This window comes from Thunnus albacares, chromosome 9 (genome assembly GCF_914725855.1).
Source record: "Thunnus albacares chromosome 9, fThuAlb1.1, whole genome shotgun sequence".
Lineage (NCBI taxonomy): Eukaryota > Metazoa > Chordata > Actinopteri > Scombriformes > Scombridae > Thunnus > Thunnus albacares.
In genome coordinates this window covers 17,104,849-17,125,283 of record NC_058114.1, presented here as the reverse complement: position 1 = coordinate 17,125,283, position 20,435 = coordinate 17,104,849, and the positions used below count along the sequence as shown (strand labels likewise).

General features: G+C 38.6%; 1 protein-coding gene across 4 annotated transcripts in view; it reads left to right on the top strand.

Moving 5' to 3' along the window:
* Positions 1–20,435, top strand: part of negr1 (neuronal growth regulator 1) — a 164,528-nt gene that overhangs the window by 62,877 nt on the left and 81,216 nt on the right. For all 4 annotated transcript variants that reach the window (XM_044361502.1, XM_044361503.1, XM_044361504.1 and 1 more), the window contains exon 3: positions 18,240–18,365. In XM_044361502.1, the coding sequence (XP_044217437.1) occupies positions 18,240–18,365 (126 nt within the window). The remainder of the gene's footprint in view (positions 1–18,239; positions 18,366–20,435) is intronic.

The following is a 20,435-nucleotide window of genomic DNA, read 5'->3' as shown; positions in this document are numbered from 1 at the left end:
CCTCAACAAATTAGATGTTTGCATCTGTGCCTCTCCTCCCTAAGCTTCATTGCTATTAAAGAGTGCCCATGATAAAGTGAGAATTCAAAACACACTACTGCACTGGCATCGCAGCTCAGAGTCGCATGAAGTAAAGGGCACAATATAGTATATTTTGCTCTTTGTCGTCACTGCAACTGAGAGAAATCTGAGGCACCATATACTGATTGTGAAAAATAAATCATGCATGCTGGTGGGAGTACTATCAGTATGATACACCAGCAAATACAGAGAAACCTATGAAAAGTGTAATGTTCTGCACAGTGACGTATGGATGGAGTTAAACTACAGTAATGCCATATTTCTGCAACAGTGCACTACTACATCAAACATTTGGAGCAGCCAAAATGTTTATCATATCGCTTTACTTCAGATCTACCAGTGCCCTAAAAGGTCTCTCACATAATCTTAGCCAAAAGCAATAATTATCAGAGCCATCAGGGTCTGTTGAATTACTAGTAGGGGACTTTTTTTTTTTTTCCTCCAGATACATCTGGCACAGGTAAATGCTGGGCAGTTAAACCCTTCCTTTAACTACTTGACTTAACAAGATTACAGTGAATGGGTTCTGCCTCGTGGCTATGCACTGATTGTCGTGTGAAACTGAGATATCCCTGACAACTCCATGAACTCTGAACCATTAGCTGCTCCTGGTCCACACCAGCCAGGTTATTTAAATTTTTTTCTTTTGTTTTACTTCTATTACTGTAACACTGGTCTTCACCCTGCATATCCACCATGCATATGCTGACCTATTTACAGTCTACCCTGACCATTATCTCATATAGGATACAGAGCAATGAGAGATTGGTATCAGGCCCAACCCACCCCTCTTCACATCACATGACTACCCTCCTCCTCAGCCACCATTCTTTTCCCCCCTCTCTGTTAATTAAGATTGTGGATGTGATAATGTATTAAATATGCACAGCACCTCTCATCTAAGAATATCTTGTCAAAGCGAGGATGGGGGAAAGAGGCATACTTCCTTTCACCAATGGCTGCTCACATGGGCATTGGTAATGTGTTTCAAACTATCATCACCCAAATTGATTGACCTAAAACCCCCAAATTCTAGGACAAGCGAGGCTAAACAATCTTGCTGACATATTGTATTCTGAATAAGTTTTTATTTTTATATATATATATATATATGTATATATATATATATATATATATATATATATATATATATATTTTCTACCAAACTAGTGCAGGATCATGAACTATTATAATAAATGGCAAAGCTATGATTCATTATTTTCTTTACAGGATTTATGTAAGATTTTACATGATGCCATAGTGTGATGCAGTACTTCATAGGGTTAACATTTTCAAAAATGTGAGACATAATCCTGTATGTGATGAAAATGCTTTGGACATTAATATGGATCAGTGCGGATCCACAGTGAAAACTCATCGCCCACGCCCATAGAGTGAGTCAGTCTGGGAAGAGTGTTCCTCAGCTAGAAGTGAAATGGAGGGTTAAAGCTCAGGTCGTCGCTCTTTTCTTTGATGTCAGGACAGAGATAGAGTATAATTACAGAGTGTGGCATAAAAAGGCTCAGGAAATCACAGTTCATTCTTAATATGCTATGATTCTGTCACTCTCATTAATTACTGGGTGCATTTAAAATAGATTTCATTTTCTCATGACCTGAGTCCAAAAATACAGTCCTGTCAACTACACTTTAATGCAACTCTCTGAATTAATCCAGGGAACGAACACCTCCACAATGACATTTCTCCGTCATTTACTGGTGAGAATTCCTCTTGAGGATTAGCAACATCAATACTATAAAGTTTAAGCATAGTTGAAGCCTGGCTCTGTATTCAATTAAAAGTAGATTACACTGTGCAAACATATTGCTTAAACAATTTCCCATTTAAACTTGATGTCAAGTGGCTTAAACAGTTGAATGTTAAGGTTTCCATATTTCTTTGAAACCAAAACATAGTGGGACATTTTGTCAATATTCACTGTGACTCACCCAAAGATGAAATTGAGAGCTACTACTGGACTGGCAATTTACTATAATAGCCTAATATAAATAAATGAACAACTGAAGAAGTCATTCTCCTTACTGGGCAGCCATTTCAGTAAATTAAGGCCCCACCCACAGGTGTGCAAGCTTTACCTCTCAACACACTTTTCAGTAGTTATTGTGGTCCACTCAGTGAGTCTTGTGCTTGTTCTGCTTAACAATTGTAAAATCGACCCAAGATTTCATCCTTGCGGTTTAACTGATTTCCTTAATGTCTTGTTCTCTACTCTGTGTACATGAATGCATCTCTTACAGAGGGAGATGCAAAGCAGTGTTGACAAGATAACAAATATTCCATTGCACTTTGATACTACTTTGAAATTAAAATTTGATTTTTATCAGTATTTTATACCAAATGGATCGTGAAAGGTGAAATCCCTTAACATTGAAATAGGTACAACCCAGAATCAATTCAAGGCTAAAGAGGAATTGGCAGTGATACTACAATCTAAGCATTAGGCATGCTAGCGGCATGGCTCTAGGGAGGACGATGTTGGTCTGCCTGGCTGGTGAGTCGGTCAGTTCACCACTTTGCTCGAGATTGAAATATCTGAACTACAGTTAAATGGATCGGCATGAACTTTTGCACTGACAGAGGTTGGTGACCCTCTGACCTTTTGTCTAGCGCCACTCACAGCTTGACATTTTTGGCTTTCAGTGAAATATCTCAACTATTGTTTGTACAGATATCCAGGTGTCCAGAGGATGAATCCTAATGATTGTGGTGATGCACTGACTTTTCCTCTAGTGCCACTTGCGGGTCAAAGTTTTCACTTCAAAATTATCTTAACATCTACATGGATTAATGCATTCATGGTTCCCAGATGATAATCCTAATGACTTTGGTGATCCCCTGACTATATATTTTCTAGCTCCGGCCTCTCGAATGTGAGTATATGCTTTTTTTCCTTTTGCTTTTCTCTGTTTTACATATATTTGGGTTTTGACCTTTTGGTGATGGACATTTTTCACTGTTCTAACATTTTATAGACAACAATTATTTGACTAATCAAGAAAGCAATTGGCAGATAAATTCATAGTGAAAATAACTGTTAGTTGAGGCCCTAATTTTGTTCAGCTTTAGTTTTCAATGCAGGGTTAATATCATATGGATATTGATGTCAAGGATATAGAGCTCTTGGTCCAAATAAAATTAGATTGTTCTGTAGCAAAAATAGATTTAGGTAATAATAAAAATCTGAAAACACCAATGAAAAAAACAGATCCTCATGACTGTATGTGTGATATGATGTTTGAGGATAGTGAGTCAGTGCTACCGTCACCAGCTGGAATAACTGCGTATCGAGAGTCTCAGTGGACAAATAATGCAGTAAAACAATGCAGCTTGGCATTGATATTGCAGAGACAGTGTAAAGAGAATATGAGTGTGTCTAAAGGAACAGATTTGCCATTATGGCCCCTGACATTTAGTTAACCACTAATCATTGTCATTTATGTGTCATTTGGTGTGTGTGTGTGTGTGTGTGTGTGTGTGTGTGTGTGTGATCTTTAACAGTGATAATCATTGCTATTCACCTTTAAGCACAACCAAATCAAGTTATCGTGTCTCTGCTTTCATTGTAAAAATCATTGAAGAGTCATGGATTAATGTCATGTTTCAAATAGTGGCTTTATTTACCTCAGGTGAAAAGGGCACTAGGGATTTAATACAGACTATTATTATAATTCCAGTTTCTCATTTTTTTAATCATTTTATTTTACATAATTTTAGTAAGAAGCCTTGATGTTAACTGATCTGTCCCCATCTCTAGTGTTTATTTGTTGTTGCTGCTGTTTGCCTTTCATGCAAACTCAATATTTACTTTATGTTTACCTGTTGTCATGGTGAGTTCAGCATAATGCACATTTCCACTGCATTATTTCCATCAGTACAATATTGTCATACATTATTAGCCTGATAATGAGACTGAATTGTGTTACCCAGTTTGACATCATGTTTATGTCAGCCATTTTCTGATTGGTGGTGTGTTTGTCTTAGTGTTTCCATAAATATGCCAATTTACTGAGTTAAGAGTTAATATTTCTGTAAGTTGACATATAGCTGCATCAATGTCATCCACCCTTGTCACCATTTTTGTCACATTTGATCAACAACTATTAAATGGACTGCCATGAAATTCTGTACATCCATGGTGCCCAGAGGATGAATCCTAATGACTTTGGTGACCCTTTTCCACTAGCACCACCAGCAGGGCAAGTTTCACTTAACCTGAAATATCTCAACATGTAAATATCTTAATCACTTAGAAAGCTCTGATATACAAAGCCTGAATACATCTCAAACTTGGACCTAAAAAGTGGAACATTTTGCAACATAACCTTCAAATAATCTTCAGAAAGGACTCTAAAGAAGAGGTTACAGCATTAATCAGCAAGAACAGAAAAGGAAATATCATCTTTGGATGTATTTTTTAAATATCAAAATAACTAGCTAGCTGTCAAATGCTAACTGCTAACTGCTACCTGCCATTCTTACCAACACTACTAAGGAGAAACTGCACTAAGGAAGCGAACAAAGGAGTTTTTTTGTGGAGACAAGAGGAGAAATGTAGGGGTCCTTGTCTGTATTATTCTCTCTCTCTCTCCATGAACTGGTGTGATGGCGGCGTGACCAATGTTTGTGGCGGCCTCTCCTAGTTCTGACTATACAGTTTCTTTGTCCATGTCTACGTTTGTCATTGTGTTGAGTGCAAGGAAAATATGTTTATGATCGTCAGTTTCTTTTGGACCTTTGTAAGACTTTTACTACAAGAAATACTGGCTGGGAGCTAAATCAGCTGAGCGAGCTCGGTCTGCTAAGCCCAGTGGGCCCAAAGGAAACCACGGCCTTGTGTGGAGCTGCGCTGGAGAGGAAATATTGAAAGCAGTGCGATAGGACGCAGAAGCTGTTCTCTGGACAGCAAAATAGATTATATAACCCCCCCCCCTCCATCAGTGCTGGTCACTCATTGACATGCACCAGCTGTCAACATTGAACTGAAACATGCACTTTCTCTCTAAATGCACTGTAATGCACTCTGCTGCTAACCCTTTGTTCTTTTTTGTTTGTTTTGGCATGTTTTTTGGGGAATTTCTTCCTTTTTAGGGGAATTTCTTCCTTTTTAGAAGAATATCTTTCTATTGCTGTTGCACTGCTGTGAGCTGGGATTAACAGCATTTCATGTTCTTTTTTAATGTTTTTTGTATGCAAGTACACAAGAAAATGAATCTTGAATCTTGACACTAGACCTGTGTGAATTAGGTTGAATGGAGAGGTCTGACACCAGGCTAATGCCACACTCACCACACTAGCTGTGTCTCTCTTTTTAACAGAAACACTTCTCAATCATTAATTTATTCAAATCAGTGAGATGCACATATTTTTCCAACAATGTCATCGTTTTTAGCTGAATTCATACCTGTTTGAAGCTGTTTTACCACACTGTCCAAATTGGACATCATCCAACATTCTCTTCACAGTCTTTGTGCCCTTCTCTACTCTGAAATGTGTATCTGTTTTTGTCTTTAATTACAACATCTGCTACAACATAATGCTCAGGTCAGAGATGTTTGTAAGTGATGAATAACTGTAGCTCGTCTCTGTTTGTAAATGAAGGTGTGTTATGTAGAGAAATTGAAATAAACTACAAAATTTTTGTTGAATTCTGGACATGCAGTCCACTCCGGAAATGCCGTGGAGGATAACACTGTCAAATTGAGTGTGAGAACAATCTAAATTCAGAATTTTCATCAGCCAGTGGTGTTAGCCCATGGCTTTTGTGGTGTTGGTTCTCAGAGGTGTAAATCACAACAGAGACATGAGTTCTCTCACTTCTGTGTGGATCCAAGCACGGTCCTCAAGGCGGTGTTTATCATACAGTACAACGTTCATCAACAGTACGATAGCTGTGAAACAGATTTGTTGGGGGTGAAGCATTGGCAGACATCTCCGAGATACACTGGCCTTAATTGGGCAGATAAATATCACAGGCTGCACTTCCCGGCCCTACAGCACAATTGCATACATCACCCTGAATCCAGACTGACCACCAGCAGTAGGGTGCCGCCCGGCTGTCTCATCCCAGAAATCCATCTGATGCCCAAAGTGCAATTAAAGAGCAGTGAGAGATTTCCTCCCTTAGCCTGCTTCCTTGACTTTTAGTTGTGTTAGGTTCCAATTGCAGACACCCTCCTGCTTTGCTAGAACATCCAGTGGTCATCTTTATTTATAGACCTAGACTGACATGGCTAAGGAAATATTATCAAAGATACAAAAACCAGGCGAATCAGAGAAGGAACACTTTCTTATTTTAAATGATCAGTCACTGATATTCTGTATGAATATCATCATTTAAACAATCAAAGCTCTAGAGTAATGCTGTAAACAAATAGCAAGAACAGACATCCATATTCTGCAAAGTACAAGCTCAGAGTTTTTAATAATGAGCAATTTATTGAATATTCATGACTTTGGCATTTCCAAAGACCTCAGTGGGTATGAATTGCCCTGTATTACCTACATGTTTCGTCCAAATCTTCTCCTACCACCCTGCGAGGAGGATTGTGAAGAAAAGTGGTCGATACTGGGCACCATCAGAGAATGAATGTGGCAGCTGACGCACACAAATAACAATACACATGCCGCACGCGCATGCCGCACGCACGTACCACACAGACGCACTTACACACTGACACACACTCTGAGAATAATCAGTAATACTTTTCAGCACTTCAGCCTTGAATTGTTTGGCAGCCAGTGCTATTTATCATGGACTTATATGACTCACCAATGAGAAATAAATCAGGACAGAGAGAGGAGAGAGGAAGAGTTTGACAAACAATGAATGGATGTGGTACTCATTCTGAAAAACTTCTTTGTGTCTGGACAGTTCACTCTTACTGGAAATTCAAGACTCATTTCTACCCAATGACCCAATCAGAGATACATGTTAATATTTTAAGGTAATAGCTTAAGAGCAATGAGATTTGCTCTGATGATGATGATGGGCTCTCTAGAAGGCCAAACTAGGATGTTTTGAAAGACGGTCATAACTATCAAGGGCACTCTGAAAAGTATGAAAGTCGACTGTTTCTGTGCTCTAAAAGGCCTTTCACATCTCTAAGAATTCATTTCCCAGCAGCAACTAGGCAGTTTCAATAAAACAACATCTCTGAAAATGTAGACTCAAGGCAGTGTTTTGTATGAATTATCGCTTTATACGTCTAACATCTGCGATTGATAAAGCTATAGATTAGAGATGGGAAGATTTGCATCAGTGCACCAGCACAAACGTTCACAGTGCAAGTGCCTCAATTAAAAAAGCGTGCACTAGATACCATTTGAGATGAATTCGCAATGTATGGTTTCTAATAAAAATTTGCATCAGAAAAAAACGCTTTATTTGTATATAATTATTAGGAGAGGCCGTACGCCTTTATTATGTCAAAATGTGGCCAATCATTTGTGACCAGTAATTTAATATTTAGATTGATTCCTCCTCTCTAAACTGTTTCTCGTGTGTGTGCTAGCATGCTAAAGCTAAGTGCGCTGCCAAAACGTTCTTGGTGGAACTCCTGCCCCAGAATTATTGTTCTGTACGTGGGAGTAAGTGGATTATTAAACTGTTTTGACAGTAATTGTTTTGGTCATGGAGCATATGCACATAAACTAGAGACAGAGAACACTACACTACAAAGGACTTGTGAAAAGGCCTGTTTGTGAAAGATCCAAGTGTTTTTTTAGTGGTCAAAAAGAAACAGCATAAATGAGATGATTACTCAGTACTGGAGAAACAAATATGTAAAGTAAAAGTGGCACTTTTTTAGTTAATTTATGATTTGCTGAATGCTTAAGATATAAAATCAAACTCTCTGTACCATTTAATTGCACAGCTTCATTCTTTTGCATTACGTCAAATCACATTGTATCAAGTTGAATCACATTGTGTTGAATCGAATCATGTCAAATCGCACTGCATCGCAATAGGGGTGAATTGTATCGTATCGCATTGGTAGTTGCTTCATATGTATCTTTAATGTATCGGATCACTGGCAATGCATTGAGATGCGTATTGCATCGGCCTCAGTGATGGAGATGCACATCCCTACTATAGATTAAAAAGGTCTAACATTGTGTCCAACAGTGTGTACTGTCTTATTCTGACAGCAGAGGACTATAAAGTAAAGGCAACTCACTTACAAATTACAAACTTACAAATTTATCGGTTTTTGGATCTTGAATAGTCACCTTGACTTTAAAGAGGACATATATATCATGCTTTTTGTAGTTTTCTGTGAATTTTATACTGTCATGATGTCGGATGTCTCATGCTAAACCTGGTAATAGATCCAAAATTTGAGGTGAGCGTATGTAATGATGCTCCCTGAAAGTCAAAAGCCCAGCCTTCAACCTACTACTGCATAAATGTTTCATTACGTCCCCTTTAATATATAATGATAACACTAGAACCTAACTACAGTCGCAGTGTTTTCTCTGTCTTGACTCAGTACATATTTGGAGTATGACAAATTGTTGAGCGAACAGCCAGCAAAGAGCAGAGACAAACACTCACTGAGTCGAGCTCCTGTCCCATGACTCTGTATCTGCTAGCTGCCAACTGCTCTCTCCCCATTAATCACGACCCGGGTTCTAAAGTTTGAACTTTGACCTTTAATGCTGCATCAAGGCTCAGTGACAGATGGAGACAGAGCTTTGTGTCCTCACATCAGATCATCCATTTCACACACACACACACACACACACACACACACACACACACACACACACAGAAACACTCTCCTCACACATGGAGAGCTGAGATACACTGAGGATCACCCATAACAACGGTCGTTTGGTCACAGGCTGATATTTCCTTGTTGGAAAGCAGTGTGCCCTCAGTGTTTCATTTTGACAATAAATGATTTGAAATAAGCCTTGCACGCGGCCGCGCCTATCAAAGACACTTTGTTGCCAAGCCACTAATTGAAAAACCAGTGATCTTCCTTGAGAGCGAAAGGAGAGTGGCCCATGCAGAGGAATTTTGTTTAACATAAGCAAGATGCCGAGGCTGAAAGACACTGATTAGCATGAATAAATTAGAAACTATTTCAATAAGTGGGTGATAGCTTATCTTTGAATTACATGCCCAGTGCAGCTCTCCCATTGAAGATTAATTGCCTCTCACAAGGTATTTCGAAAAGTTCATTTTCATCAATTGATTTCCCTTAATTCATGAATTCCCCTGAAGTGCATGAAATTGGTAACAAGCTCTCAATAATCACGCTTTCTGCATCGTTAACCTCATTGGCAATTACTCATCATATGTATCAGTTGTGACATTTGCGGAAGCATGTTATTTTTGCACCATTAGGTCATGACAGGAATATTATCATAAACTAATGGTTAATTACAAGTCGAACTAAAATGGTGTTCATAGTGTCTTCAGAGTTCTACAAGAAGCAGGGCTTGTTTTCATCATGTTTTTATTCTTTTTCTTGCTTATCAGCCTGATCAACTCACTGTCCAGATAACTTTAGCCAGATCTCCTACTCCTCACACAAATGATGACTAATACATAGTCATGCGAAGCTTAAACTTTCACATTTTAAATTTTTATGTCTTTTCCTGTCAGTCGAAACTGTCCCAGCAAATAACCAAGATCCGAGACACCCTGAAAATTGTGTCCCTTTATGACTGTGGCAACATCCGTATATTGAAGGCTAGTGGTAGAATTGTCCTGTGTTTTCTCTTTCTCCAAGGCTATCAACACCTCACCAGTACATTGTTGTTACCACAGTTTTGGGGTCATTTCTGTTTCAGTTAGAGATGGGATTCTGCCTTGAAGCAAAAAAAAAAGTGGGCCACTGAAATACATTGATAAAAGAATATAACTTCAGGGTTACGACTAAGGTAATGGGCATAGATTTTACTGTAAGAACTTATACCAAGTGCATTTACGGTGATACAGTGAGGTGTGGGTGCTGGTTAAGACACAGCAACAAAAATAACAACTAGGTCACACCTATAGAAAAAAAAGCTACAACATGGGAATCCCATGTTAAACGGTTTGTGTTATATAGGACACAATTTTATCACCTAACACAAATCTCTAATCAGTTGCAAGAGAAGCTTGTGCCTCTGCTGACATACAGTGCGTCATACTGTACTGTACTCCCACACTATCACACACACTATCATTGGACCCTCAGGCAAATTTCTGCAGTACATTAATAGGGTAAATCACTGAATTCATCATACGTAATGATACCATTATGGAATAATGTTCATCAGCTAATGTGCACTTGCCGAGAATCTATTTGTGTCTTAAGCCGTTTACTGTCTGCTGCCGCTTCTTACATCTCATTCTTTATTAACCTGCCCAACATCTTAGCCACAAGGTGATCTTAGAATATGAAGAGATGCCAAAAACAGACAAATAGTAAGAGTTGATGAGGTTTTATGTCTTGGCCCTGCTATTCCAACACTTAGTCCACCTCTATTGCTGCTGGGCTCAAATAAATGGAAAGAAAAAGAAAACATCTCTTTTTCTGAACATTTTTTATTGCTTTTTATTATTGGTGTATGGGTTTGTGTGTTTTTCTGTTGAAAATGATTGAGATTGATATGTTTAATAATGCTATGAGAGAGTCGCAGGCGATATTGGAGGTAAAGCTAGAGTGACTTTCAAAGTTTATGGCCTGAGAGTGAAATACTGTGTCATTTGTTTGAAAGCACACACTGCAGGCAAACATGCATGTGCATGCGTACATGCACACACATCGACACAAACACACATCACTGTCAGTGTTTCTGAAATATTTTTACATCCAAAAACTCAACATATTACACATTATTGAAGACATTATAAGTGAATTGGCTGAGCCTTAGGGCCAGGAAATAATGGCATGACGGACAAAGTCATCTTTACAGTAAGAAATGCAAATTTCTAAATTGGAGGGCCGTAGTTTTTCTAAACCACTAAGGTTATGTTACCATCACAAATGTATATAGCAGGCAGTGAAAAACCCTAGCCAATAATAACAAATTTCTCTTTCTACTTGGTTGAACTTTTTCCAAAGTTAAGTACTACAAATGATCTGCGCCCGCTTTATGACACTGCAAATAGAGGTAATCCCTTTGAGTAATATAATCTGTCACTGTTTATGTTTAGTTTCCATGTCTGACACCTAATTAACGGACTAGAAGTTGGTTCTTTTTTGCTGCCTGCAGTGAGGAAAGGGAATTGAAAACCTTTAGGAATAGCTGTGTGGGAACTGTCTCATTACTGAGGTGTATATTACACCCTACAAACACAGATATATTTTACAGGTTTATTATAATCCATCTATATCAATGTCATCTCTAACAACCTGCGGTTTGGGGAGGCTTTGGAGTTGGTAATTTTAGAATTGCAAGGAGCTACTCAAAGATCTCCCCAGGATTTCTTCACTGTATCAAGCAAAGCTGAAAAGTAAAACTCAAATCTGCTCCTAATCCAATTTTAAAGTGCTGCATGTCGTTGATTAAAGACGATCTGTGTTCAGATCAGGATGCATCTGCGTTTTAATAAGACCATTACATCTTATTGTGTTTGAACAGGACATATGCCCAGGGCAGTTACAGCACCTTCGTTCATTTTGTCTGTGTTTGCAGGATAATGGTGGTCAAATGAAGGACTTGAATTACAGAAAATGAAGACGGACCTTCTCTCTTTTTCTCACCTTCCTTTCCTCCCTCTCAGCTCTCACTGACTCCTCTACCTCTCCTACACCTATACTGCTGTCCATTACAACAAGTGGCCGGGCTTCCCCTCTGTTCTCTAATTGGAAAGCTGGATGGCAGTAGGTTTAGCCAGTAATGGGGTCCTGCAATTTGGTAGCCATAGTCGTCCTGGAGAGGCCTGTCAGAATTCATAGAAGAGCCCAGTTCTGTATATCCCACTTTGCACCTCTAGAAGAAAACTCCTGCATTTTAATAGTGCAGCTGTAGCATTTCTGTAATTCACGGTGGCGTCATTAGAGTCTTATTTATTCACCCGAGGCGTCTGCCAGGAGGGAGATGACACCGCCCAGATCAGCTGTGGCAGCTCACTCTCAGCACCTCCCGCAGAGCTGGAGAAGGGGAAATTAGAGAGGAACGGGCAAACATGACAATCATAGCATCGTTAATGAATTAGCATGTAAAGAAAACAACAAGCTGTGTGTAGGTATCGAGGAGAGGGTTATAATGTTCTGTTGTTGGAGGGGCAGAACAGTCAGGACTGATCTTTAAGAGGTGGAGGAGGTGTAAAAGGGATAATATAGAGCACTCAGAGAGAAGTATCCTAGGAAAAAAATAATAGTAATGGATTCTGCAAGCTTTCAAGATAATGTGGAAACCAAGAATTTCTCAAGTGAGGATTTCCACAACGATGTCTAAAAGGCTTTTCACAGCAGGGACGAACATCCATGTGAATAATTTACACCTTAGACGTGACCACAATTGTTCTCATACCAACTTTAGCCAAGCAGTCACTTTAACTTAACCGTATCTTATTCATAATTTATTTGCCATGACCACAGCTATCCCAAACAAACACACCAAGTAGTGTAGTTGCCTTAACTTTGAAACAGTAACAGTCTGTAAGAAAATGACATGATATGCATGTGAAGCACACTACCAAACATTGCTCGGGGTTGAATGGATCACAGTATTTACTATTTTTTCTCGGATGTGTTGGACAAGTGTCTACAGAACCGATTTAAACTGTGACAGACTTTAAGAATTTTTGCCTTAAGCGTCCTTGGTATCGGTATTAGCTTAAAGAGGAACATCTGATCTGTTGGCACCTGTAGACTGGATTCCTTTCATCCAAACCTGGTCAATTTTTTTCTATTTTAGTGTGAAATGCAGCACAAAAATACAAAAAATTCTCCCCAGAGCAGGTGTGACCAATTTTGAATGCTGTGATTCTGTATGCACATTTTTTACATATTTGCAAAATTGTCTCTGAAGCACAGTGGCGTGAAACAACTTCATTCCTGTTAAGTGAGATAATGGTACCTTAAACCGCATTCATTGTCATTATCCTCAGTATGAGGTTAAGAAAGCATCCTTTCTGCTGTGTTGCCTTTTTTTTTCATTGCCACGGTTTAAAGTGTGTAGACTGAACAATTCAATTCACACCATCACTCAGAGGCGTACGCACACATAAGAGTAATTTGTCTCATTAACATTTGACATCAATAATTCAGTTAGAAATTAGTAAGCAGTTCCACTATTAAGAGCACTTAAAAGTTGATAAACTTTTACTTTTGCAGCCACCTGGTAACTTGATTGTCACATTAGTGGATGTGGAATTTCAAATAGTTCGGAGTTTCTTGCAATGAATCAGCACCGTAACCTAGCAACGTGACTCCCACTTACTATATATGAGATCTTGTTTAGGATGATTTTTTTTTTTTTTGAACAACAGATTGCAGAATCATATTGTCTTTATACATTAGCTGTGTCCAAAGTCACTCTGTCACTTGTTCCGTATTCCTCAAATAACACTTAATATTTAACAGTAAACAGTAAATCGAGATTTTATTGAGACACTTATGAATCGTCATCAAATTGCACCATAACTGGCAGGTGTAGTGTCACCTTACTGCCAAGGCGTTGCATTGTGCATTGTTTACCAAAAAGAAGTTAACATGCTACGGGTACTACATTTTTCTTTCCATCGTTGGAATTTCTGAGGGCAATATCTTCTTACCTCACTCTGTTTCGGTTGAATTTACAAAGTCATGCCAGAGGTCTAAATATGATGGTGTCTAACTATAATAGTTTCTAAAGACAAGAAACAAAAGCATGTGTTATTGACTAGTGAGTAAATAACTGTTCAGTTGCTCATAGACTATTCCATAGATGATTCAAGTTTTTCCCAACTTTTTGTTTAAAGTTTGACTGTTTCTATTGATCATTTATTCTGTTTCCCGGACTTGGTTAAACAGTTATACAATACAGTAAAGCAACTGAGCTACAGCAGCTCTGAGCTAAAAAACTGAGGGCTCTTCATCTGAACCTTTGAAAACCTCTCAGTCCCTGCCAAGGAGAGATAGGATCAGTAGACAACCCCAACATTTTCAATTTTGTGCTATCAGACACCGAGAAGATGTGTCAACAGTGGGGTCCTACAGGAAGTAAACACAGGAATCTGACAAGCAATAACCTAGATTCAACATCGCCTCTAGTCCTCTTCCACTGAAAGTCCGCCACTTTCATCTCATTTAGATCCAGATCTGTTGATCAAAAATGACGCCTAACTCCAACAAAACAGAAAACACCAGCGCTAAGGCTGTTTTCCTGGGCACTCCCTTATATTGGTGAGCATTATGCTTGTGTTAGGATGGGTCAATACAGGCTGTGGAGGTACCATTTTTTAATTATAGAAGTTTTGTTTTCCTTAAGCCATAGAGGTTCCAGTTATATGAGGACGGATGCTTTTAATTATGCATCATCCTGTTGGCAATTGGTCCAAAAAGAGAACATGTTGGTCTAAAGAGGAAGTAGGGAAATTGTTGAATCAACTTTTCATTTGTTAGTTTTTTAGCTCGCATCAGGGGGGATCACAGGGTAGAATGGTTGGAAACCCCAGACGACTGAGAAGTCATTACTGTATAGCACAGTCCACTGCAGAAAAGCTCCCTCAGAGATTCAAATCTTGCTGATTAAAATAGTGTCTCAAAAGCTTCTATGTGTATGTGTGTGTGTGTGTGTGCACTCACATGTGCTTGCATGTGTGCTTATTTGAATATATAAATGCCTTTGTGGGTGGCTGCATGTGTGTCTGTGTGTTTTGAACATCCTAAATACCGAAGCTTTTAACATCAAAGCTCCGAGAGGATTTAAGTGCCCAGAAACTTGCCAATTATGATCGGAAGTGATGTCCAGCAGGGACTGTTGATGAGTTGCCCTCAGTAGAAAGGAACATTTTTCTTTTTCAAGAAAATACTGTTTAACGACTGACTTGGATTTGTGACAGACAGCTTCCAAACCACCTAAAGTGTCGCCCAGATCCAGACCTGAGTCATTGCTCACATCCCAATTTTTGTTCAGTGATTCAAAAAGGTCTGGTTTTGGTCTTGTGAATAGCTTGAGAAACAACTGAGACAATCAAAGCCTTTGTGGATGGGACTAACTGGATATGCCAAGCTCTGCTGGCTTGGGAAATATTAAACATAGTTCAACGGTCAACAACTTAATCACTGCTCAAGTATATTTAACTGTGTTTAACTATAAAATAAACACAAATTAAACATGTCCATGACTTCATTGTTTTTTGAGAGCTGAGTTTATTATGCACTGTAAGAACACAGAATACAGAACATAGCTAGAGTGTACTGGCTGGCTAGCATTTGCTAGCAAGCTACATCAGCTAACATGTTAGCAACCAATACTGTCCTGCTTCTGTCATAATCTATTTTTCCTCATATTATCATGGCATATCTTAAGTCAAATGCAGCTTGTATGTAAATTCTGATGTATTTATTGGAGCATTTATTCATGGTAATGTCAATTTCTCCAAGGAATATACCTCTATTGAATGGATCGATGATTGAAACCTTGATTATTGAACCTCTAAGAAGCTGCAGCACACCCCCAGTAAAGCATCAAAAACCACTACATACTCTTTCGATGTAACTGGAATTCCTAGAGGAATTCATTATGTGTTCATAACTACCCATCACCATTAACAACTCATTTAACCAATACAGTGATTTATTTTTATATTGAATATTCTTGTTATTCCAAATTTAGTAATTAGTTGGTGAAAAAATATGTTTGTAAATCAATTTCCAGGCCAGCAGAGCACATTTATGAAAATTTGATAACTTTACAGGAAGCTTAAATTTTGTTTCAATTAGTCAATTAGTCAAATGCTTGTTCCTTTAGAGAAATTAGTAGTAACATGAGAAAATATTCAATTTATGGTAGGAGAATGACTGTATTGCTGAAGCTTGCTTATTTAGTTAGCTTGCCAGCCCAACCAACATGTTACTTTCTGTCTGTTGAAAAAACAGCAATTATTTGTCTTGGATTAATTAAAAACAACTCCCTTCACGTGTGTCCCAATACACAAAAATAATGGCTTACAGTACCAGTCAGTTTCCCATCTATTTATCATCCCATCACCATCAGCACCATCATCCTATCTCTCTACTAAAGGAAGGAATCTCTGTCTGTCTGCATGTATTTATGTATTTATGTATGTATGTATGTCACATATCTTGAGAATCGTTCATCTGATCTACTTCACACTCGGTGGGTGCATTGCAGGGGACCCAAGGGAGTGCAGTGTCAAAGTTGGTGCAATTTGGACATGCTACATGATCAATATTAATAAACTTTGAAAAAACAAGCAGTCAGCAAGGCGCTCTGCTGTGCAGCAGCTGTACAACCCTACCATGAGAGAGAAGACAGGAGGACATCTCTCTTCGTTTGATAACAACAAAAGTTAGGCTTTTCTGTCAGCTTCCCGACTCATTTTAAGACAAAAGAAGAAGAGAGAGAGGGGGCGAGCAAGCTGAGAGCACGAGCAAGCGTCAGAGAGACAGCGCTGGTGAGGAGAGACAGTGGTGGAAAGCTTTCTCTGAGAGAGAGAAAGCTTGTGAATGACAGAAATACAATGTTATTTTCTGATTGTTTCACGGCAGTTACGTTATAAAGCACAAATAAACAACCGTCAAACACTCATCAGATGATTTACTATGGAGACAGACTTTCTGTTTCCTCTGCATTTCTCCTTTTCATTCATTCATTACATCCAACTAATGCAGCAGTAAATACAAAGAACAACAAGTCACAAAAAAAGAACCCAGATCTGTGTTGTTTTTTCCTCATGTGAATGCTGTGTTTTAAGCACGAAACCTGAGGAGCATGTGAGAGAGAGAGAGAGAGACTACGAGACTACTAATTCCTCCTACAATGTAAAACATTCAATGAAATAAGGAACATTTAAGGACATTTAAGGAACAAGCTCAACTCTGTAATTTCATCTTTCAAAGAGATTAATGACCTCTCAAAATTGAAAATACTTCTAGGAGAAGGAGACAGGGCATATCTTGCTGCCCAATATGTTTCAACATGCCACAACCTGACGGACAGTGAATGACCTAGACACACACAGTACAAGCATGCATTCACACACACACATACACACACACACAAACACAAATACATGCATAGGATATACTGTATATGTATATAATTAATAGAAATATTAACATTGTTCTCAAAACTTTCATGCCAATAAAGCCCACTGAATTGAAAGGAGAGAGAGGGAGAACGGCGGGACGAGGAGAGGGAGCAACAGAAAGCTTTCTCTAAAACAGAAATCCCATGAATGAGATAAATGATTGACCAATCAGAGGTCTACAGTGTTTTCATGTCGCCTTTTAGTATCAGCTCAGCTTGAGAAAAGTTTTTTCACATGAGCAAATATACCCACTCAAATGATATGAAATGAAGCCACAGAAAATAAACAGTCTAAGAGCCCAATATGATCAATCCTCTTCATTTTAGGATGCACATTTTTCAAAAGCTCTGTTATGTATTTGATTTTTGAATGCAGTCCTCATTATACTTTAATTGAGAAAAGATTCACTATTACAGGACTTAACATCTGTGTATAATAGAATGTTAGTTTCTTTCATGTTGTTGGTGTATATACTCATTCATACCTCACATCAACAGTATTAATTTTTATATTTGTTGAAGCAAAGTTTGTGTCCAAACTTTTGACTGGTAATGTATGCTAACTGCACTGACTAAGGCAGCCTCTGTGTTGACTGAAAATATAATCAGAGTGGTTGGATATTACTGATTGGCAAGGGGAAAATCAAATTCTATCCCCTACAGAGAAGATTTAACAAGATGGTAATGTCAGACTGAATCATGGAGTCTGAATCTAAGGTATCAAGAGTTATGTTCCCTAAAGTAAGAGATCATTTAAGCCCAGTATATATCTCTCAACTCAAAACTAGAACACAAGCACCTTCTCACTGCAAAGATATCCACCTTACCTCCTACTTTAGTGTAATATTACATACAGATGATACTGGTGTGTGAACCAGAGGTTGCATATTTGAAATGCTAATCTTCTGCATTTTTTTATCTGTCTTTTCTTATAGTTCCTCCCAAGATATATGACATTTCCTCTGACATCACGGTAAACGAGGGCAGCAATGTGTCGCTCATCTGTACAGCCAGTGGGAAACCTGAGCCAAGCATTTCCTGGAGACACATAACCCCATTAGGTGAGTTCACTTCACCTCTCACTTACCCATGCTAATAAACGGGTGGATGGATAAATGGACGGACAGATGGATGGATGAATCGAGAGAGGAAATGAGGAAGCATGGACGGGATCAATAGGTGATAGACTGAGAGGGAGAGACGACTGGTAGTTGTGCTGTGTTATTTGATGAAGAGATGGAAGGGGGGAAGGGAAGGAGTGATGTGGTCGAATAGATGAGAGGGTGAGGGAGGAGGGACGGAGGGAGGGAGAGTGGGGGAAATGGGTGGATGTAATAACAATTGCAAGTAAACATACAGTATCATGAAGAAAGAGAGACCTGAGTTTGAGGTACTGCACTGATGTTGCCATTCAGCACCATACATTTAAGGGGAGAATTAATGTACCTGGTTTTTAAACAGTAGCAGCTAATTACGTGGCTAATCATTTTTTGTTAACAAGTTATTAAAAGTCAGTTTCCACTGACTGACCATCAGTCTCACTTTAACTATAAACAGCTAGAGAGATCAAATGGTAAGAACTGGGGATGTTAGTTTTGATTAATTTTGCTTTCAATAGACTGACACCCATTAACTGGTAACTAACCGGTTAATTTTTTTAAAAAGTTGTGATGTATCTTGCGTTTGTGAGAGCTGTTCAACAGTCGGTGGTCAGAACTTGCTTGTCTGCCCTGGTTAGCTTGACATTTAGCTCATCCTTCTTCACATCAAAGTGTTTTTCAATGCGTTTAGTCACAGTAGCTCTCGATGGCATAACATACTCGGGCTTGAGGTACCGAACTAGCTCTCTCAATCCCTCACCCTCTACCACACTGATTGGCAGCATATCGGTCTCAATCATTGCAGTTAGTTACTTCATGAAAACCCTACTTTTCCCAACTCATTGCATTACACGTTATTTAACAAATCCAAATGTGATTTCGCAAAGAATATTTGGAGTCAAATTTTAAGAAATGAAAGTCATAATTATAAAACATGACTCACAGTGACAAAATCACTAAATTCACAACTTAAACTGAGTTTAACCAATAAATGGTCCCTGCAACTCCATGGACATTATAATTGTTGATATCCATAAATCTCTGTGCTGTTATCAACAGGAATGCAGTGAAATTGCATAGGATGAACTGTGGAGAATGAGTTACTGTAAGGAACAAAATCAGAAAAAGAAGAAAATATCTCCTTTTCAAGATGCAATATATCTTGGAAAAAAATGATCCATATACTGTAGGTTATGATCAGTGTTTTAAAATTAAACATTTCCTTTAAATTGTTGCAGTCTATGTATAGCCTACATGCCAAATATTTGAAAAGACACTTTTCAAATAGTTAACAAAAAAGAAAAGATATTCCAACCACTGGTTTTGACACCTGTTTAAGGCAGTAGTTAATGTGTCACCAATGCACATTCTGCCACTAAACAGAAGATAGATAGAGTATTTCTATGCATAAAAATTGCAGTTTTCATCACTGCAAGGAGACCTACAATTTGCTTCGGCAGTTTGTAAACCATCATTTAAGGTGCATTAACAAAGAATTTTTATTATTATATTATATTATATTATTATATAGTCTTTATTATTGTTGTTATTATTTTTTTAGTTGGTTGCTAGTCTGAGCACACATACACCATTAAGTGCTTTGAATACTGAATCCTCCCTTTGAAAACTCATTCCAAAGCATTTAACTGTTGCTGCAAAGCCCCCACCCAGCCACTTCCCATCCTCCCTCATTTTCATATTAATGGATTAGAGCATGCTGTGCTTATCTGATAGCTGTGAGGATGACTGCATTTATCTTATGGCTGTCAAATCCTCCTCTCTGGTGTGCTTGCCCTGATAGCGTTAGGGGAGTTTTCAGAAGATGATCAAAAGAGCCATCCTCAGAGTCCGAGTGGCAGTCACTCATTCTACTTTGAAGTGTCCACACTTTGAAGTATACCAGGGAAGAAATGATATGCTGGTCAAATGAAAGGGCCCAGGACTAAATGTAATCACAGACTGTCTCGAAGCACATCAGAAAAGAAGCCATTTGCCATGGACTCTTTGAGTCGTTTATTGTAGTAAGGGCGA